The sequence below is a fragment of the Ovis aries genome, chromosome 1 (assembly GCF_016772045.2).
Source record: "Ovis aries strain OAR_USU_Benz2616 breed Rambouillet chromosome 1, ARS-UI_Ramb_v3.0, whole genome shotgun sequence".
NCBI classification, from domain to species: Eukaryota; Metazoa; Chordata; class Mammalia; order Artiodactyla; family Bovidae; genus Ovis; species Ovis aries.
Window position 1 is genome coordinate 97,887,291 of NC_056054.1, and position 21,411 is coordinate 97,908,701.

The 21,411-nt window shown below is 44.8% G+C and overlaps 1 protein-coding gene across 2 annotated transcripts in view; it reads right to left on the reverse strand.

The window, feature by feature from the left end:
- Nucleotides 1-21,411, reverse strand: part of LOC114117240 (neuroblastoma breakpoint family member 4-like) — a 32,571-nt gene that overhangs the window by 9,797 nt on the left and 1,363 nt on the right. Inside the window, exons 1-11 of one of the 2 annotated variants that reach the window (XM_060413618.1) lie at nucleotides 14,048-20,596; nucleotides 12,770-12,884; nucleotides 11,490-11,704; nucleotides 10,387-10,438; nucleotides 7,786-7,994; nucleotides 6,525-6,576; nucleotides 5,438-5,652; nucleotides 4,442-4,493; nucleotides 3,622-3,797; nucleotides 2,562-2,613; nucleotides 1,598-1,764 (exon numbers count right to left, since the gene is read on the reverse strand). In XM_060413618.1, coding sequence (XP_060269601.1) covers nucleotides 1,598-1,764; nucleotides 2,562-2,613; nucleotides 3,622-3,797; nucleotides 4,442-4,493; nucleotides 5,438-5,652; nucleotides 6,525-6,576; nucleotides 7,786-7,994; nucleotides 10,387-10,438; nucleotides 11,490-11,704; nucleotides 12,770-12,884; nucleotides 14,048-14,072 — 1,330 coding nt within the window. In that variant the 5' untranslated portion in view covers nucleotides 14,073-20,596. Of the gene's footprint in view, nucleotides 1-1,597; nucleotides 1,765-2,561; nucleotides 2,614-3,621; nucleotides 3,798-4,441; nucleotides 4,494-5,437; nucleotides 5,653-6,524; nucleotides 6,577-7,785; nucleotides 7,995-10,386; nucleotides 10,439-11,489; nucleotides 11,705-12,769; nucleotides 12,885-14,047; nucleotides 20,597-21,411 lie in introns of those variants that run through there. The other variant, XM_042253293.2, reaches the window with a different exon arrangement.

Sequence of the window (21,411 nt, forward strand, 5' to 3'; positions counted from 1 at the left end):
CAGCACAGCCAAATTCACGGTCTACCTGGACCCGTCGTGACAGCAGGTGACCGGGGGCAGGAGGTGGGGAGAGGCGTGGACTCTCACCCTGGCTGATTCTCCAGAGAGCGCCCTGTGGAGCTGTGGCTCCACGTGGAGGGGCTGCAGGAGCCACTGGCTCTGCTGTCGGGACAGAGTGCACAGAGGGTTTGGGAGCTGGCAGATCTGAGTGAGGGACCACAGGGTTCTCTGCAGCCCTCTGGCAACTTCTGTTGAAGATTAAGAGAGTTGCAAATCATTTGGTTCAGAGCAAAGAGGAAACGGTGAACAACATCCTCTCTTAGTCACTGATGGTCCAACTGCTGAGAGGAGAGGACGCAGCCTGGCCAAGAAATCAGGCCCAGGAGAGGTCAGTGTCCCACGTGCCAGTGGCCAGGAATCCGGGGCAAGTAAAGAGACCTCGCTGAGCCTCAGTGCCCTCAGCTCCACCATGAGACACCACAGCTACCTGAGAGGGTGCCTGGGAGGGCTGAAGGGGCTACAGTGCACTTGGAGCTCGCTTAGTAAGGAGCATGGCAGACAACAGGTGCACAATAACTGTATGCTCCCTTTCTGGTTTGTGAACTACTGTGATTCTGAGAAAGCCTTTGCTTCTCTGCTCCTCAGGGAAGAATGGGAAATAAGAAAGAAACTGCTTCCAATGTGAAAAGGCACCAACTGACTGATGGACAACATTTGTATGCGCAATATCTTTCTAAAAGAAGTCAGATATAGTCTGATACATAATGGAGTTTCTCCTTGTTTATCAAGATGATCTTATGAGTCAAAGTCCTAAGAATAAAAATGCATCTCCTAAAGAAAAAGTAACAACAACAAAAAAATAGCCCCAAAGGATTTCATATTAGGTTTTCATTTCCACACCCTATGAACTGCTACCCAAGGACACCTGGCTTATAAATTAGGTCAATACCCCTATCAGATACAGAGCTTATGGAGAGTTTCCATGAGATTATACCACTGAGACTGTGTAAAACATTGAAACTATAACCCACACATGGAAGACTCCTTATTGCTGCACAAAGGATGAAACACATGGGTGTTTCTAGAGGATGGAACAACAGAGACAGATCCTTGGCTTCATGGAAATTACAGGGCATAGGCAGATTTGATGTTCCGGATCTAGTATCTAAATGCTTCAGAGGGAGGTAGGCAGCCCAGGGGTAAGATCCGGAGCTGGGGAACAATATAACGTGCATTACAAATATGGAACAGATCACAATCATGAATGCAAAGTCAGAGAGCTTGCTAGAAACTGTGCAAGAAATAAAATTAGCTGCAAAATTTCATGACTATAAGGATTCTAATCCTGATAAAAAGAGCTCTGTTCCACAAATTCCTGCAGGTGAGACAGTGGTAGCTGAGATTCTGCCCTTATCCCTCCACTTGCCCTCTCTGGTCTGACTTGATCCCACAAGCCTGTGCTGATGAGATGAGTTCAGGTGACAGAGGGCAGCCTGGGGCAAGAAGAATGCAAAGGCTCGTGATGCCTTCCAAAAATTAAAACTGAGAACATAGTTCTAATCAACCTGAGCCTAAGAACCTGTCTGGGAGTACTCACCGTTTACATCTAGAGCCAAGCAAACTTCTCTTCTCTCTGTTGGGAAGGAGGCACTTCTGTAAGGATGACAGGAGCCTGCCAGATGATGGCCAACAGAAGCAGCCAGATAACATTCATCCAGTGAGTCTGGCTGGACTTCATTCTCTTCTACCACCAGCTGCTCCACACTGAGATTTGTGGGGTTGGGAGAGCAGATGGTTAAACAAGAGGGATTAGTCAACCTGGAGCCATAGCTGGTTTTATAGGAGGGTTAAGGAACAGGTTGCAAAACACAAACGGGGAGTCCCTTACAGGGAGGTATATCAGTCTCCCCCCACCCACAACTCCCATCAGGGGCCTGAAGGCGCTGGCAGAGGGAAAGGGAGAGAGAGTGAGGGAGAGTGAGCATGAGATGTTCTGAGCACAGAGAAGAAATGACTTCAGGAGGAAGGAGATGAGCCACCCCAGGACACAGAGTGATGTCACAAATGTCCTCAAACCATCAAGGGGACTTCAAATACAACATAAGTTTTGTGGAAATTTACATGCTGCATGCAAATGAACACCAGCACTGGCAGCATAATAGACTCCCAGAAATCTTGCAATTGCAAGACCAATTTTTCAAATATGCAATGTGACATGACATTTTTCCTAGTTACTTTCCTTGCCGTGAAATATCTGCCAAGGTCGTAACCCAGAGAGACAGAGGCAGTTAAGCATTGCATGCTTGTTTTAATGAAAAGGAGAAAACAGAGGAGTACAAGAAATCCTGCAGCTAATCAGTAGCCCTGCTTCAACTGACTGCAAGTTACTATCATTGAGAGGGATTCATAAAGGGTGAAAACAGACAACCTTGTTACAGGGACAATATGTGGTTGTCTGAATGGAAGAAATAGGCATGTTCTGATAGCACTTTCTGACTCCCCTGCATGGGAGATGACCAGATGTCACCAGTGATGTTAGACCCAGGTTTCTCCATAGTTACCTCGAAGAGATGATGTCTTGATCTTCCTCGTCCTCAAGATCAGCGAGATTTTCTATGGATAAATTCAGAGAAGTCAAGAAACACTTAGCAGATAACTGTGTAAATTAATAATCCAGTGTCCAATACTGCCCCGGGGTCAACAATATCAACAGTGAGATGATAGACTATTTATGAAGGATATTCCAGATGCCTCAAGTGGGATCTCTCAGACTGTTCTTGGTTTGCATTCCTAAGCCATCAGGCAAGACCTCCCTGCCCTGGTATATCCTCACCACGGTCTTCTCTTCCAAGTCTGAGGAAAAAGTTAAAGATTCATCTTCCCCACAGAGTCTGGGGAATAGCTGAACTGCATTCTAGCAGAATACTGTAATACTCAGGCTTTTCTCATCATATGCTGACTGCTTTAGCAGAATGATGAATGGAATGAAGAAAACCCCGAATCACATGAATCCTGGTTGTTACACGGAACCTGCAGTCATTCATGGGGTGGGAAAATGCCAGGGCTCTGCCTTGCTTCATGGAAACATACAAGCAAGGTGATGGGAGGGCTCTTTGCATCCTGGGGTCCAGATGATTGGCTTTCTAAGACAAGCGATTCAGAGGAGACACACCCTGGGGATGACAGCAGTGACACCAGGGAAGCAACAAATAATTACGGCTGTGAGCACCTCTGGAAAGGCACAGAAATTCAAGGGACACTTTGGGTATGAAAATGGGAGCATTGTGGCCAAGAGGAGACACTGCATAGGAATCAGAGAAAAATACAGTCCTCTCCAGACACCTGCACACATACAAATGAGTCAGTGTGTTACACCAGCCGTGGGTCCATGATCTAACTTGGGGCCTGACCCATAGGCTTCACCTGAATGGAGAAGAGAACACAGCTCCCAGACCCACCTGATGTCTGTACTTAAAAGCCTACCACAGAGTCTGATTCAAATCATGTCTACGGAGCTTCCAACAGGGATGACAAATCTCAGCACCCCAGAGGCAAGGAGTACAGAGCATACAGAGTCTACGTGGGCATCCAGGTGGAGGTCTATCACAAGAAAATACTCACTGGTTACATCCCAGGCATAAGAGACATCCACGTCCTCAAGGGAGAAGATGGCATTGCTCCTATAAGGCCAGAAGGAGTCTGAGAGGCCAGGAAGAACCGAGTAAGTCAGATAGTATTCATCCAGAGAGTCCCGTGGGACACCATTCCCTCTCATCTGTGGCAGCTGTCTGCTGAACCTGGTGGGGGAGGGAGGGCAAAAGACTAAGCCAAGGCTGATGAGAAACTGTACAGTCCTATCTGGTTTTGATGGAATGTTTGAGTGGTGAAGCGCGCCAAGGGTCTGGTCCATTAGACAGAGAAAATTCTGTTTAGTGCGGGAGACACAGCGAGGTTTTACAGGGCAGAAGAGAGAAAGAGCAGCAGGTGCTCAGTGCTCTGGCCAAATAACTGGCTGATGAACACACTGAATTCCCTCTGATGGTACAGCCACGCCTCACACACTGGGATACAGAACCCTGGCTTTCACACTTCCATTTGCATTGCACTGACATCTCTATGACACGCATGCCAGCATGCTAACACCAAACAGAAGCAGATAGGCATCTCATTCTGTAAATCCCACCTGATATAAGAATTGAGTGCAAAAAAATCACTCTGACTTAGTTCACCTGGTCAGCTGACTTGGGATTTAAACTCGACAAGTAAATAAGAAATGGGAAACAATAGAAGTACCACAGGGAAAGCAGAGAACAGTATGAAATAGGATAATGGTGGTGGGCAAAATGGACGACACAATATATTCAGCCCGTTCAGTTTTTCCCTGGATCAGAGGTCTGCAGATGGCATCACTGTATAGGAGCCCACAGATACTCAAAATTACCTCGGGGCAACCACCTCTGGTCCTTTCATGTCATCGTGATCATTCTGGTTTTCTGCAAATAAATTAACAGAAGAGTTATATCAGGCAAATGCCTTTCAAAAACGCCCAATCCTGTGCCTGTCTTCACAATGTGGTAACAGACTATTAAGACAGAAATAATACAGGAGGCCCTAGAAAGAGCCTCATAGGAAGGCACTGGGTTTCCTTCTTGACCCATTGCACAAATTTCCTTGATATGTCATTGGCAGAGTATCATGGTCCAGAGTCTGTACCAACAGCTAAATACATCCTTTTCCCCTCAGTTCCTGGGGAACAACTTAGCTACATCCTCAGCCTGCTATAATACTCAGGCTTTTTCATCTGAAATGTTGTTTATTAACGGGATGAGTGATTACATGCTGAGATATAATAGGAGTGGAATCCACACACCATCAAGTCAAATGAATCTCAAAGCTGCAAACAGTGGCCATTCATCAGGTTGGGAAGTTCCAGGGCCCTGCCTTACCTCAGAGAAACATCCCAAAGGATGACAGTGTGGCTTACCTTCTGGTTTCAGAAGACCTCGAACAAGATGAGTCAAAGGAAAAGAGAGAGACTATGGGTTGGTAGAAGTGAACCAAAGTAGTGACATCTCCAAAGGTATAAACAAGACTGCCAACAGCCTTGGACAGGAGTAGGAACTCAGGGACATTACTCAGAAATGCAAATTAAAGCATTTCATGTGCGATAAGAGGTTCATTCAAAATTGTGAAGCCTGAGAGGTACCTCCTGTGCCACAACTGCTGAGGTACACGTACTTCCGCATGACCACCTTGGGTAGCGTGGTTTACCACAGGGACCACTATGACAGGAAAGTTTGGAAAGTTCGTTCATAGAATGTCTTATTTTAAACGCAGTTATAGAGTCTGGTTCAAATCAGGCTTCAGTATGTAAGCCCAGGGTCTATCAAAGGGAATAATTCTCCCGGAGTAGACTAGCAGATACATTGAAGACTACCTGGGAGACCAGTTGGAATTTCATCCTCTTCAGCGTGAGAGCAGCCACAGGCTTCATCCACGGCAGATGCCACAGTCTCTTCATCAAATGCAAATTTTCCATCACTGTAAGGCTGGTTGCAGGCAGAACCTTCCTGGAGAGTTGAAGGTACTGAAACACATTCATCCTGGGATTGCTGGAACACCACCTTCTTTTCATCATCCTGCAAGTTCACGCTGTGCCAGATGGAGAAGGGACGACAGGAGATTAAGAGGATTCGACCCCACGCTATCTGGCTGGTTTTGATGACAGGCATTGGGAGTGGTCACAAAAGGCAAAAGGGCAGCCCCCTTAAGGAGGGAAGGAACTCCTCCTGATGTGGAGTGGAGGGTGGCTGCCATGGGTTTGTAGAGAGACGGCAGGATCTCTGGGCAATGGATATACAACCGGTAGTTCAAAGAGGAGACGGAATTCTCCCTGCATGCTAACGTCCTGACCCTCAGCACACACAGAGGACTGGGACAGCGGCTCAAACTTTCCTGCACACATTGTGTTGATCTGGATATCTGTGTCCAAGTGAACACAGCTTTTAACAAGTTAAAGATTTGAGTTTGCACTCTATTCCATTCAATTAACATTTTATTTACACAAATACAGCTTCAAAATCAGTTTCATAGTTGGAGAAAAAGGAGTTATAGACTACATATTCTGCCTTCAAGAACTATTTTTTTCAATATTTTGGTTTAATATGAATATCATTCTATTTTCTTCCCTCATAATCCAATATTTACGAACATGCTGATGCCAAATCAGTGTAAGCCCCATAGGATCTCACCCTACTTTAACCACTCAGGAGAAACACGTGAGTACGGGAACTCCCACGTTTAGTTATTTCACCTGGGTCAACTCACTCTACACTGCTAAACTGAATCATTAAAAAATTGAAATACACAAACTAGAGAAATCTAAGTAGACCACCCTGTGAAAGAGATGATTGCAGTTGAATGAACAGATGAGAGAGTCACACAGAGGACTTTCTATTTGTCTCTGGATCTGAGGGCTCCTGCTGTCACCACTGGCATTCACAGCCCACAGATCTTGAAATTACCTGGGAAATGGGAGCTCTTGTCCACTCATTGGCTTGTGATAATTTTCATTGTCTAGTAGGAAATTCAGAGAGAGCAGGTCATAATAAGCAAATCACACCTCAGAGATATATACTCAGTAAACACATTTACAACAAGGATGTTAATATTCTCATTGTAAGAACATAATTCTTTAGCAAAGATATTCTGGGATACTTAAGTCTTATGAGAATTAGACTGGACTGTGTCCTGACCCATCGAGGAAATTTGCTGCTTGATCTGGTATGTCTCCCAACATCCTTTGTTCTGAGTCTGTATAAGCACTTAAAAATATATTTTCAGCAGAGATGCTAGAAAATGAACTGAGTTATTTTCTAGATTATTTTTATAGTATTGCTAAGTCCCATCAGATTATGTGGTTGTTGATGGTCTAGAGCAATTTATACTTGAGACTAGAGTGATGGGGGAATTGTGAAAGCGTTATGCGGTCAGTAGTGTCCGTCTCTTTGTGACCGCATGGACTACAGCCTACCAGCCTCCTCTGTCCATGGAATTCTCCACACAAGAATACTAGAGTGGGTGCCATTCTCTTCTCCAGAGGATCTCCATGAGGCAGGGATTGAACCTGGGTCTCCTGCATTGGGGGCAGATGCTTTCCCATCTGAGCCAGCAGGGAAGCCCAGTGAATTGTATTAACCCGCAAATCAAAAAGAATCTTTGGTGCTACTCAGAAACCATGGCATGTGAAGCTGGAGGAACTGCCAGAGCCCAGCCTTGCTTCATGGAAACATCCAAGCAAGGCAATGGTTCAGTTGTCTCTGTCTTGGTGTCAGATAACATCTTAGCTAAGACCTGCCAACATCGAGAAAAGGGAGACTGGGGCTGAGAGCAGGAAAACAAAACCTGGAAACCACCTCTCCTTAGAAAGAGGCAAGTCTGTCATCATTTCCGGAGAGGCCAGGAGCATTTACAAAAATTAGATCATTGCAGGGAACAACACACTGGCTCCAAGCTAGTTCTGACAGACACCTCCTGGGGATTTCCAGCTGAGGTAGCTGAGAGTTGTCACAAGTGATGTGGGTCAAATGCCTGACACTGGGGTCAGGATGACAGAGACTAGCCCGGAGCAAAAAAAAGAATGCAAGGTCCCTGACCCACCGGATGTCTGAGTTCCATAATAGACCTTTTTCCTGCTTTCAACTGAGATGTGTCTATGCAACCTGTCCTCAGAAATGACCTTCTTTGATCTACAGAGCTTGTGAGGAGAAATGATATGGGGGCTACCTGAGACGTTGGTTGGAATTTCCTCTTCTTTAGCATAAGAGCAACCACAGGCTCCATCCTGTCCAAGGTCTGCTTCCAGATCTTTAAATTTGTCATTACTGTAAGGCTGGTGGCTGTCAGAACTTCCTTGGAGAATTGAAGGCATCAGACCACATTCATCCTTGGATTCTTCAGGCACTTCCCTCTTTTCAACCTCCTGCAGCTCCATGCTGTGTCAGATGGGAAAGGAATGACAGAAAATTAAATGAAGAAGATCTGACCCCAGCCATTCTGGCTGGTTTTGACAGGAGGCATGGGGAGTGGTCACAGAGAGCAAAAGAGCAGGCCACTTAAAGGGAGAAGGAACTGTCCTCTCTTCTATGAAGTGGCGTGTGTCTGTCTGGAGATGGGAGAGAGGGACAAGCAGGTACCCTACATAGGGCCACAAACCTCTCATGAGGAAGGACACTCCACCATCCCAGGATGGTCCTTTCAGGAGCAAGAAGCACAAATGAACTTCCACACCAAGTGCTTCTCCTGGGTCCTAAGCCATGTTGAATTTAAGATGAGGTAGCCAAGTGAATCAGGGCCTCCCCAGTGGCTCAGTGGTAAAGAATCTGCCTGCCAATGCAGAGATGTGGCATCGAACCCTGGGCCAGGAAGATCCCTTGAGAAGGAAATGGCAAACCCCCATCCAGTATTCTCAATGGGAAAATGCAATGGACAGAGGAGCCTGGCATGCTCCAGTCCATGGGGTCACAAAGATTCAGAAGCAACTGAGCACTGAGCATGCACAGTGAAGTGAATACAGATATTAAAGCTTTATAGACTCTCTGAGATGTTCTACCTTCTCTTTAGGAATTGAAAGGCCTCCAAGGCCTCTTTCACTTACTATTGTCACAGACTACAAATTTTTTTTCTTTTTTGGACAGTTGCCCTTGTTTTAATTTTTCTAGTTGCTTCTTTACTAATTCCATTGCTAGTTACCTTCCTTCCAAAGATCTAAAACAACAGTGTACAAATAGATATTTATCTCACTTGGACTTCCTTTAGAAGAGAACAGATGCTCTCTGTGTGTATATGAAATCCTAAGGGTGCTGCATTCGCCTTGGGTCATACATACAAGTAACACAGAGACAACAGACAACCAAATACAGGGACATTTCCATGTGGGTTGAGTGTATAAATTATGCCATCTGCAGTTGTGCTTATATTTACTTCTGGCATGTGACTCTTGAGTTACTTATTGTTCTTTTGTGACCCTGTCCATATTTTCCCTACACATTACCAGCTCCTGATAGACAGACTGAAAACCACAATCACAGAAAACTACCCAATCTAATCAGATGGTCCACAGCCTTGTCTCACTCAATGAAACTATGAGCCATGCCATGTAGGGTCATGGTGGAGAGTTCTGACAAAATGTGGGCCACTGGGGAAGGGAATGGTAAACCACTTCAGTATTCTTGCCTTGAGAAACCCATGAACAGTAGGAAAGGCAAAAAGATAAGACACTGAAAGATGAACTATCTGAAAAATATCTACTTATGGTTTATTGACTATGCCAAACTCTTTGACTGTGTGCATCACCACAGACTTTTGAAAGAGATGGGAATACAGACCACCTGACCTGCTTCTTGTGAAATCTGTGTGCAGGTCAGGAAGTAATAGTTAAAACTGGACATGGAACAGACTGTTTCCAAATAAGAAAAGGAGTATGTCAAGGCTGTATATTGTCACCCTGCTTCTTTAACTTACATGCATAGTACATCATGGAAAACGCTACGCTGGATGAAGCACAAGCTGCAGTCAAGATTGCCAGGAGACATATCAATAACCTCACATTTGCATATGACACCACCCTAATGGCAGAGTGAAGAAGAAGTGAAGTGCCTCTTGATGAAAGTGAAAGAGGAGAGTGAAAAATGTGGCTAAAGGTCAACATTCAGAAAACCACACCATGGCATCTGGTCCCATCACTTCATGGCAAACAGATCGGGAGACAGTGGAACCAGTGGCAGACTTATTTTGGGGGGGGCTCTAAAATCACTGCAGATGGTGACTGCAGCCATGAAATTAAAAGATCCTTACTCCTTGGAAGAAAAGTTATGACCAAACTAGACAGCATATTGAAAAGCGGAGACATTGCTTTGCCAACAAAGTTCCATGTAGTCAAGGCTATGGTTTTTCCAGTATGGATGTGAGAGTTGGACTATAAAGAGAGCTGAGCACTGAAGAATTGATGCTTTTGAACTGTGGTGTTGGAGAAGACTCTTGAGAGTCCCTTGGTCTGCAAGGAGATCCAATCAATCCATCCCAAAGGAAATCTGTCCTGAATAGTCATTGGAAGGACTGATGTTGAAGCTGAAACTCCAATGCTTTGGCCACCTGATGCGAAGAGCTGACTCATTTGAAAAGACCCTGACGGTGTGAAAGACTGAAGGAGGGAGGAGAAAGAGACGACAGAGGATGAGATGGTTGGATGGCACCAGGGACTCAATGGACATGCGTTTGAGTAAACTCTGGGAGTTGGTGATGGACAGGGAGGCCTGGTGTGCTGCAGTCCAAGGGTCACAAAGAGTCGGACATGACTGAGTGACTGAACTGATAGTTAATTGTTACCTGGGGGTTAGTTTTTCTTGTGCTTGTTCATCGTCGTCATCTTCATAAATTTCTGCAAACAAAATCAGAAATGTCCAGTCAGCTTCTAGTCACTTCACCCACTACAAACACAGGGACTCATATGGTCACAGAGTCATAAATATCTATGTATGAGTTAGTACTGTATGGAAGTTTTAATGCATTGTCTTTAAACAACTGCCCAAGCATGGATTTCTGATCCAGCAGGCAGTGTGTTTCTAAACTGGTAGATCATCCTCAGGACACCTTCTGTTTGATATTGGGCGAACATTTAAATGTTGTCTTTTCTTCTTTATATCACCTCACATTGTCCGCCTTCCATCTCCACCTCTACAAATGTATCATCCATCTTGCCACAAATTCTGCCAAGATACAGCCTCTAGAAGCCTTCTCAGGTCTCACAAGATGCCCTCCTTTCTTTAAGGAGAACAACCACGTCCCACATGCCTCCATCTGGGAACATCCTGGCTCTTCAAGGTGGCTTTTGCGTGTTATCTGGGAAAGTCTCTCTATGGAAAGTGAGTGCTCCAGTTTAAATCATTTTCCCAATGCCAAGTTCAACTCTGTCAAGTACCTTATCCACATCAAAAAGTGAAGGGCTTTCTTTTTTCTGCAGTGTACTTGTAAATATTCCAAAATTTCATCACTCTAGCTACCATCAACAGATTATTTCATCCATTTCACAGATGAGAACAGTTATTAACATAAGGAGAAGCAACCATTCTCACATAGTGTCATCACAGCACTCAGCCTGGAACCTGGGAACTTCCAAGCTTCATCTAGGGCTCTACTCACTCTAACAAGCTGCCTCCTGTCCCCTCCTCCTTTCTGTGCCTTAATGCTGGCTGGATGTTGCCTCCTGCCCCAGTGGCCATGGTCCATCATGGAGGAAAGCCAACCTTTGGGATCCGATGACCTCCACCCTGTGCATTTCTCCTCTGTCCTCTTAGACAATCCTGCTCCTACATAGCCCCAAATAGGACACGAAACAGGAAAGCTGATAAATATTCTTAGTAGAGGTGTTCATCTTATCAACTGGGGACCTAGGAGACGATCAGTGCTATAAGGGTCTGTGGCCCCCTCACCTGGGCTGAGCTTGCAGGCAATGCGCTCTGCCAGTCGGTATCCCTCAGACAGTCTCTCTCGGAAGCCCTGCCCCTGGTGGCTGCCCTGGTCATTGTGGGTGAGGAGGTCCTTGAGGTGCTGCTTGAGCAGGACAGAGTCATCTTTCCCATGCTGTAGTGTCTGCCGTAACTGGGTCAGCTCTCTTGCCTGACTTCGAATCAGGGTGTCACATGTCCTAGGTGGAACAGAAGATGCAATTGTAATAGGCAAAGAGTTAAATGAAAGACGGTTAGGGATTTCTGTGAGAACATCCCCAAGGAAACCTCGAAACAGAATTCTGGCACATATCTGATGACTGGCTCAGTCACTCAGTTGTGTCTGACTCTTGAAACCCCATGGACTATAGTGCACCAGTCTCCTCTGCCCACTGGGTTATCCTGGCAAGAATACTGGAGTGGGGTGCCATTTCCTACTCCGAATCTGATGACTGGCTTATGTCAAAGAGAAAGAAGGCAAACAAAGGTTTCCTCCGTATCAGAAAGTACTCCTGTAAGATTTTGTGACATTTCATTCATCTTTTGCTTCTGTAAAGATAACCTAATGTCTATCCTGGTGGCTCAGCTGGTAAAGAATCTGACTGACAATTCAGGAAACATAAGAGATGCAGGTTTGATCCCTGAGTCCAGAACATTCCCTGGAGAAGGAAATGGCAACCCATTCCAGTATTCTTGCCTGGAAACTTCATGGACAGAGGAGCCTGGAGGGCTAAGTCCATGGGGTCATAAGGAGTCAGACACGACTGAGTGCACATGCACGCGTCAATGTCTCCCTGAATCTGCACCATGAGGATGTCTCTTTGGTTCCGCACTCGGCCATGCCCATTTTCATTAGAAAAATACACAAAGTGTTTTCTGTATTTTTAATGTGGCAACACAAAGTACTGTCCAGTGAATGACACACAGCAAGATATAGAGTGTGGACAAGCACAGCGGGTGTGAATTGAAAAGAATGTAAGAATGACAGGGTCAAGAAAGGATTCCAGGATGTAGTCAGTCGGGAGCGGGTTGTGGTTTAAAGGCAAATAAGGTATTGATGGCACAACATTGTGAATGAGCCAAGTGCCACTGGTTCACTTGAATGTAGTGAATTTTATGATGCGATTCAAGTCAGTAGTTTATTTAAAAGCAAAGTAAATTACTTCCTGAATAACACCTGGAATCCATAATTCACCAACTGGTGTTCTCCACCTGTTTGATAATATTGTGCCCTGTGCTCGCTGTGATCATCCCTGCCCTCCCACCTCAGCCTTTCATCAAGCGTTGGCTTGTCTGCCGGCTTCTCTGCTGGCCTCCGCTCCTCAAACAGCAGCTTCTCTCCCAGCACGGATTCAACTATGTCCTTACATGCTTCACACTCTGAGGAAAGAGAGACACAGCCTCAGGGAAAGCTGGCCAGGCTGCTGTGCTCACTGCCTTCAGGGAGGAGGATGGGCCACCTCAGCGGTGGATGTAACTCCTTCTTCAGTCTCAATGGAATGGTTTCCACATCTGATTCCTCAGTGTCTCAACCGAGGTTACTCCCCATTGTAGAGGTGAGGAAAGCTCCTAGGCACAGACCATAAATAGGATGAACTGCCATTGGACAAAGTCAGAATTCACATCCCTTGAGATTGACCCTGAATCCTGGGCCACTGAACCAAGACCTGCAGCCTCTTAGGTGAGACACTGAGCAGGGCCTGAGGTGGCGATTCCTGTGTGGTCGGGAAGGCCCCCAGGACTAGAGGACTGCTGGTTCCCTCCTGCCGGGATTTCAGTAACGAACAAGTGTCTCAGGGTATAAAACTTGCTGGTACACACTTGTGTGAAATAGAATACATGAAACCATACGGACCTGAAGGAGATATGCCAAACACTGAGAAAGTCTGTGTTATTAGGCACAGTAGAACTATGAACTAAGTGTATTTACACCAAGCCGGGCACTACGGTCAGGGCTTTGTCAGATTTACTCAGCATTCACCACAACTCAAACAATAGTTACTATTACAGCACCACACAGACACAGGAGGAAACAGAGACACAGGAAGGTTCCCAACAGCGATGTGAGCCCAGGAAGCCTGGCCCAGAGTCCACGTCTTTCCACTGTGCTGTGGTGACCTCCACACCAAGGTCCCGGTGAGACATTTCTTCTTCTCCGCTCACAATTTCTTTCCTAGAATTTTGTTACTATCATAAGGAGTGGTGTGAATAAAACTCAGTTTGTGCTTTCCCCAAAGCTCATCATTTCACTATCTTAAATAGGAGGCTTGACCTCTTCCTTGTCTCTGTGTCCATCATTTTTCATTGACTCCCTCATTGCTTCACTGAAAATGACTGTAGGAAAGTGAAACAGACACAAGTGGTCAAGATTCCTCTCGCCCCCTTGTTGTGCATGTACCCTGGTCTTGACTTCTTTCCTTACTCCAGGCCCCTCTTACTGAACAGGCAACAATGATTCCAATCACCAGGCTGACTGTGGGTGCAAAGGGCTCCTCACACTCTGCCTGGGTTTTTACTGGGGTTGGTGATCTCCCCCCACTTACCATCAATCTCATGTTGGTCACCCATCTTGTAGCACAGACTCAGGTTTCCCCTGACTCCTGGTCAACCTGTATCACCAAAGTTTCACCACGGGTCAAGTGGGGAGAGGGGAAAGTGCAGATTGTCTGATTTCACCAGAAACACCTTCAATCTTGCCACAGAGTCACATAGATTTCTTGGACTCAGGAAGGAGAACCTGCACACTCAGAAAACACAGCTTCCTTCTCACCAGGGAGCCTCTGTCTTGATGGCATCACAGAAACCATGGTTTCAATGAGAAGCAGACTCATCCTTAACCTACTTTAAATCATATCCCCTCCTTCTTACAGTGTCTAACCACACGTTACCCCAGTGTAACTACCACAGGGCTTTGCCAATGGAACCTCAGAGAACCTTGAACTGAAGTAGTTCATTAGTCCCAGATGTTTAGCCAAGAGGCATGCAGGATCAGATATAGAACAGAACAGATTCCAGTCAACACAGCTTAGTTTGCTCCTGAGAGACACAGACACTCCTGTGCCTGCACCAGGAATCACTGTCTGGAATTTTAACTCTAATCTCACCCTGCACATCACTGCAAACGTGGAAAAGGCCTCCACTCCTTGTGCCTCCATTTTCCCAGCCCCAGGAAACTGAAGGCAAAAGAGCCACTACTACCTTTCCTGGATTGTGGTCAGGATGGAATTCAAAATGACCAAGGAAATGGAGACCAATCCTGGAGACTTGCAGTTTCTTAGAGGGAAGACAGTGATCATTCCTTGCTTTGGTGACCATGACCTCAAAGACTTACTATATTTCTGTAGCTGGTTAGCCAGGGAGTAAGCAGTAGCCCGGGATATGAGGAATTTCTCTGTGAGGTCTCTGAAGTCCTGCTTGTACTTTGCCAGCTGCAACCGAAGCTCCTAGTTGACTTCCATAAGGGTAGGTTCTGCCCTCAGATCCGATAAAGAGGAAGACATACTGCCATGGTGACATGTGGTAGAAGGGGTAGAAGACAGAGGTGGGGGAGATACCCAATATATGGGGATGAAAGACAAGCAAAGTCACATTAGTTTAATCAGCACTGAGGGATGACAAACCTGGAATTCCTGACTTACTGTTGGGAACAACTAGAGGGTTCTCAACCACAAAAAGAAGTAGAGGATGCCAGAGCTCAGAGCCAAGGGAGCTGCTTGGGGCTCAGACTCAGAGAGAAGTGAAGGAGGGGGACCCAGCGTGCTAGGTAACCATCTGCAGTTGCCATAACAGAACTGGTAGGGGGAGGGGTACATGGAATCTTGGGGGCCCCTGTCTTCCAGGTGGCTATGCCATGACCGTTTGTGAACATTACCACTGATAGCACCCAAGCCCTCAGCAGCCACTCTGATGTTGACTACACATGTCCGGATACCACTGATCTATCTCCTTCCAAACACTATCTAAGCTGAGTTCTCATTGTTCATTCTTGTGTATATAAAAATATTCATGGGAGAAATACTTTGCTGGCAGGTCTTAATTTCTGTCGGGCTATCATAAAGTCACCTCAGTTCAGTTCACTTCATTTCAGTCGCCCAGTCATGTCTGACTCTTCGCAACACCATGGACTGCAGCACACCAGGTCTCCCTGTCCCTCATCAACTCCTGGAGTTCAATGAAATTCACATCCCTAAGTCGGTGATGCCATTCATCTCATCCTCTGATGTCCCCTTCTCCTCCCACCTTCAATCTTTCCCTGCATCAGGGTCCTTTCCAATGCGTCAGTTCTTTGCATCAGCTGGCCAAAGTATTGGAGTTTCAGCCTCAGCATCAGTCCTCCCAATAAATATTCAGGATTGATTTCCTTTAGGATGGAATTTGTTCTCCTTGTAGTCCAAGGGACTCTCTATAGAGTCTTCTCCAACACCACAGTGCAAAAATATTAAGTCTTTGACACTCGCTTTCTTTATAGTCCAAATCTCACACGCATACATGACTACTGCAAAAACAATATCACCTCATCTTCTCTTTAAACCGATCTTCTGGCTTTTTCACAAGAGAAGGATGTCACACTTGTCGACTGTCATGAACTTCTTCTCTAGGTCTTCCAGTTTAGTCTGTGTCCTGAAAACGGTAGGATAAAATCAGAGTACAATACTAAGTGCTTAAATAATTTTAAAAATATTTTCTGTCCCATCTCAGTATTCTTTTGCTGCATCCTGTTATCTTAATTTATTCTCTTTACTGGGCAGCATGTTGGCTTCAGAATGAACTTAAATTTGATATGCTGCGATTGCTCTATTTGGTATTTTTTTAATGTTACTAAAAACCACATTTCATACTTTCATTTATGTATTTCATTATAGCCTCACAAGAGCTCTTTCCAAGCCGTCAAAGTGACTAAAAGAGTTCATGTGTACATCCTTGAAAACACGGTGTGCTTGTGCTCAGTCACCTCATTCTTGTCTGACTCTTTGCGATCCCAGGACTGTAGCCCATCAGGCTGCTCTGTCTATGGGGATTCTCCAGGCAAGAATACTGGAGTGGGTTGCTATGTCCTCTTCCAGAGGATCTTCCTGACCCAGGGATCCAACTTGCACCTCCTGTGTCTCCGGCATTGCAGGCTGCTTCTTTACCACTGAGCCACTGAGTCCATGGGGTGCCTATCTGTTTAGGAAAGGTGTGACAGCCTCGTGCTATTGTTCTGTGTTCATGCAGGTCACTCTATTGAACAGACCAGGGTTCCAGAGCAGTGTTTGTGGCACACAGTTGGATCCATCTCTTTGAGTTTTCCTCATGCCATTGACCTGTGGTTGTATTCCAAAAACAGAGCACGGTTAGGTTCAAGGTCATAGGTCAGGGATCATGATGATCCAAAGTGAACATAAGCATTGTGTTCAGTGATACAGAAGCTGAGTTTGAGGAAAGAGAGACAGGCAAGCCCTCGGACAGTGATGGTCTGAACCAACTCCTCACTTCCTTAGCATCTCTTCCTACCCGGGTCTTGTGAGTCTGAGACCTAGGGAAGCCCTATAGTATCCGTCTCTTCAGTTTAGCTGTTGGTCTAACCTGGATGGGGGGTGAAATGGGTGTGGCAATAGGCTACTGATTTTTGTTCATGTTAAGGTAAAAGATACAAAATTGGAACAACTACTTATGAAAGCTTCTGTTCCCCGCATTCCCACACAGTCCTCCGAGTACAACGTTTAATGATGGTTGGTGTTGGAGATTCAGCAAAGGCTTTAAGGAAATCTATTTTCTGGTTGCTGTGGGGCCTGAAATTCTGTGGGGGAGAGAAAAATGTGTCAAATGTCTTCATTTTAAATATGATGAAATCAAAAAAGCTCACAAAAGGTATCTGACTTGAGGTCAAACAGGGATGAATTTTGCCATGCTGAGCACCGAAGAACTGATGCTTTTGAACTGTGGTGGAGAAGACTCTTGAGAGTCCCTTGGACAGTAGGAGATCCAACAGTCCGTAAAGGAGATCAGCCCTGAGTGTTCTTTGGAAGGACTGATGCTGGCTGAAACTCCAGTACATTGGCCAAGTCACGCAAAGAGTTGACTCATTGGAAAAGACTCTGATGCTGGGAGGGATTGAGGGCAGGAGGAGAAGGGACGACAGAGGATGAGATGGCATGATGACTTGACCGACTTGATGGACATAAGTTTGAATAAATTCCGGAGATGGTGACGGACAGGGAGGCCTAGTGTGCTGCAATTCATGCGGCCGTATAGAGTCGGACACACCTGGTGAGCTACTGAACTGAACTGAACTGAACAGAAGTATATAACAGGTATAGTTCGTTGACTGATACCATGCCAGGCATTTCACACAGATTATGATACTTTCTTTCACTGTAATCATCAAGGTAACATCATTGTAGAAGAGGTACATTAAAAAATTTATTTGACCAACGTTAACTTTACAAAAAAAAAAAAAAAACTTTATCAAGGCAAGTAGGCTATTGCCTTGCATTTTGTAGGTAGGAGAAACCTACTGTTTTTATCCTGCCTTTGTCCCATTTCATACTCCTCTTTTTCTCTGTGACCTGACTTTATTCGTAGAGCCCTACCCTTTTTCAACTAAACCATTTCTATGCACTGAACAATAGGAGAAGTGATGGCTGGGCCCTTCTAAGGCTTCCATAGTGCTTATGTGCTTCAGGACACCAGAGGCCTTATGGAGGCAAGAGCAGCCCATCTATTAGAATCTGTGCTGTGCTAAGTTGCTTCAGTCGTGTCCCACTCTTTGTGATCCTATGGACTGTAGCCCTCCAGCCTCCTCTGTTCATGGAATTTCCCAGTCAAGAAGACTGGAGTGGGTTGCCATTTCTTCCTCCAGGGAATCTTCCTGACCCAGGGATCAAAACCATGTCTCTTGCATGTCCTACATTAGCAGGTGGGTTCTTTACCACTAGCACCCCCTGAGAATCCCATCTGTTAGAATGGGCAGCTGCTTTCCTAGCCCGCTGGAGTTAGTAGGACGTCCCCGGACAGAAGGATCACTTCTCTTCAACTCAAGGATCTTTTCTCTCAGTGACTGTGCTCCATTGGGCCGAACTCTCCTGAAATTGAATGCTCTTGCTAACTTTCTGGTTTCTTGTTAGGTGGCTTGAGTGTTTATAAAATTTTCTAATAAACATCTTTGCTGAAGTTTGCATTTCTAGTACGATTTATTTTTAGAAAGTGGCAGCTTGGAAAGATTGGTCCCATCGATGAGCAAACAAGGGTGAATTCAGCTTTCACGCAAACCAGACTGAATTTAAAATTAGGGCTCTCACTTTCCTTGAGGAGGATAGTCAGGTGCCACAGGCATGTGTCCCCAAGGACTTGTGTCTCTGCTGTACACTGGACAAGAGGCACACGGGGTCAGATGGACCTAGTCCTTCAATGCTAGAGTCTTCCAATAGTTCTCTGCTTTAGTCACTGGATTGGAAACACCCTTGGACTTCTGCTCTGACCTCCTTCTGTGTTTGGGGTAAAAGGTATGCAGCTCAGTTGTTCTGTCCCCAGGCTGATCACTGTAAGATTCACCTGGGAGAGTTAGTACCCAAACAAGTGCACTGTCCTCACTGAAGCAGCTGTGATTCAGCAAGTTCAGGTGGGACCTGGAATATATTTGTTAAAGGTACTCAGGTGTGCTTAGTCTTACAACTGATTTCTTTGACCTCCCTCATGATTCGAGGGGATGATTTTTTCATTTATGGTACTTCTAGTGCTCAAAATTGACTGGTGCCAAAAACATAACTCTCTGCTGCTTTGCAGAGGAAGAAACTGAGGCACAGAGAGGGTCTCTAACGGGTCAAGGCCCCCATGCTCTAAGGGCGGGAGCCACACCCGGGTAATATCCCTTCTACTCTGAAACCCCATCCCACATTTTCTAGTTCACTCTTGTGTCAGATTCTTCCAAGTAGCTGTGTCCTTCACCTATACTGCATTTCTACCAAAAACTTCCCAAATGTATTAATAATTTCTCACTTGATCCTGTTTTTCACAACAGATCTTTTGCAGAAAAGTCTATCATTACCCCGTGATGCATATTGACTTTATTAAAAAACTGGATATGGTTATCACTTACTCTCTCCTCTTTCATTCATCAATTTGTGTTCTGTTTCCTTAAACCAGTACATTGTCTTAATTACAGTGTTTTAACCTGAGTTTTGAAACCTAGTAGAGTAAATCCTCCAACTTAATTCTCCTTCAGTGTGTCTTGGCTAATTTAGATACTCTGATTTCCATTTACATGTTATAATTAGCCTGCAAAATATACATCCCCCAAATGCCAGGTGCAATACTATTGAGAATAACAAGGATTTGACATTCTAAACGTACTATCTTCCAATCTACAAATATTACATATACTTCTATTTATTTAGGTCTCCTTTAATTCTCTCAGCAGTAGTTTTCAGGAGTCATCAGTCTGTATTCTTAAGCATTAAATGATCATGGATGTTTATCTCTGTTATGTTTTATTGAATTTCATTTCCTAATTCCGCTGGTATGGAGAAATGTGGTAGATTTTATATGAATCCTCTTGACTGCACCATTTAAAAATATACAACTAAGTACATTTTGATAGATGTATACCACAGAAAGAAATGACACGGGGAATCAGTCTTTCCAGAAACTGATCTGATTTCTTTATTTTCCAGGTTTGCTTATATACTTTTGTTATACATAGGGATGAATACAGAGTCACGCGGGGTCAGCAGACCTGACCCTTGTAAAATCAGGTGCTTCATATAAATGTATACCACATTTTGATAGATGGAATCCACAGCTATAATCAAGATGCAGGGTGTTTCCATCGTCACAACATCCAGGCCGAAGGAGATGGAATAGGCGTCCTAGGAAAAATTATTTAATTATAGATATAAAGAGAGATTAGAAAGGAATAGTGTAGTAGGAAGATTAGTGGAGAAAAGAGGCTGAATAACTAGGCTTACATGGAATACAATCACACCTACCTGTAGGCCACAGGCGTCTTTCTGTTCTCCTGAAGAGAGGAGGCACTGAGGCCTCCCCAGTCCGATCTTAGAAGCCCAGGAAAAATTAGCAGGCTTGGTGAGTACCCACGTTCCAGATGGGAATTCAGCCAGGGGGAAAAAAGAACAACACGGGGCAATCATTCACCAGAAACTGATCTGATTTCTTTATTTTTTCAGGTTTGCTTATATACATTTTATTGTTATACATAGGGATGAATACAGAGTCACGGGTGGCAGACCTGACCTTGTCAAAATCAAGCTGCTTCATATAGTGTTTACAAAGGTCTTATGGGTTTTTCATCTTCTGGCCATGAGTCTGCTGACATTTTATGGCCCTTTCTGATAACGGTCATCCAATCAAAAACTTATTTTTTCCAGGGTGATTTTTCTTAAACCAGTGCCACCTCCAAATAAAGTTGCATTCCTATAGGGTGAGGGTGTAGTGGTTACAATCAAGAAAGGAATTTACTAGCCTAGGTTTAACATGGTTAATCAAAAATTTGATACTTATTTCTCCTATATGCTAGTTATTTCATTACAAGGGCAGGGAATATGGAGATTTAGCAGTAAATATTGGCTCAACAATGAAAAACCCTTCACTAATATAATTTCTAATACTATAAATAATTTCTAACTTCCCAAAGAATCTGCTTTAGTAGTCTAAAACATCTCGTGCCTCTCTCATGGTTGAGACTGCATAAATAATCACATCATGCCAGATGAACCTGTACAGGCAGGCTAGATAACCTTCAGAGGAGTTCGTAAGTTAGAAACACTCTTGTCATGCCCAGGAATTTTATTGACCCAGGAGCTGTGGTTAACTCTTCTCCGAGAGGAAGTAATGGGGTCAGCCCCCGTAAAGTCAGAAGTATAGGTGAGCATGAAACAGTAAAGTAGGTAGACTCTGGTTTTGGGGGGTA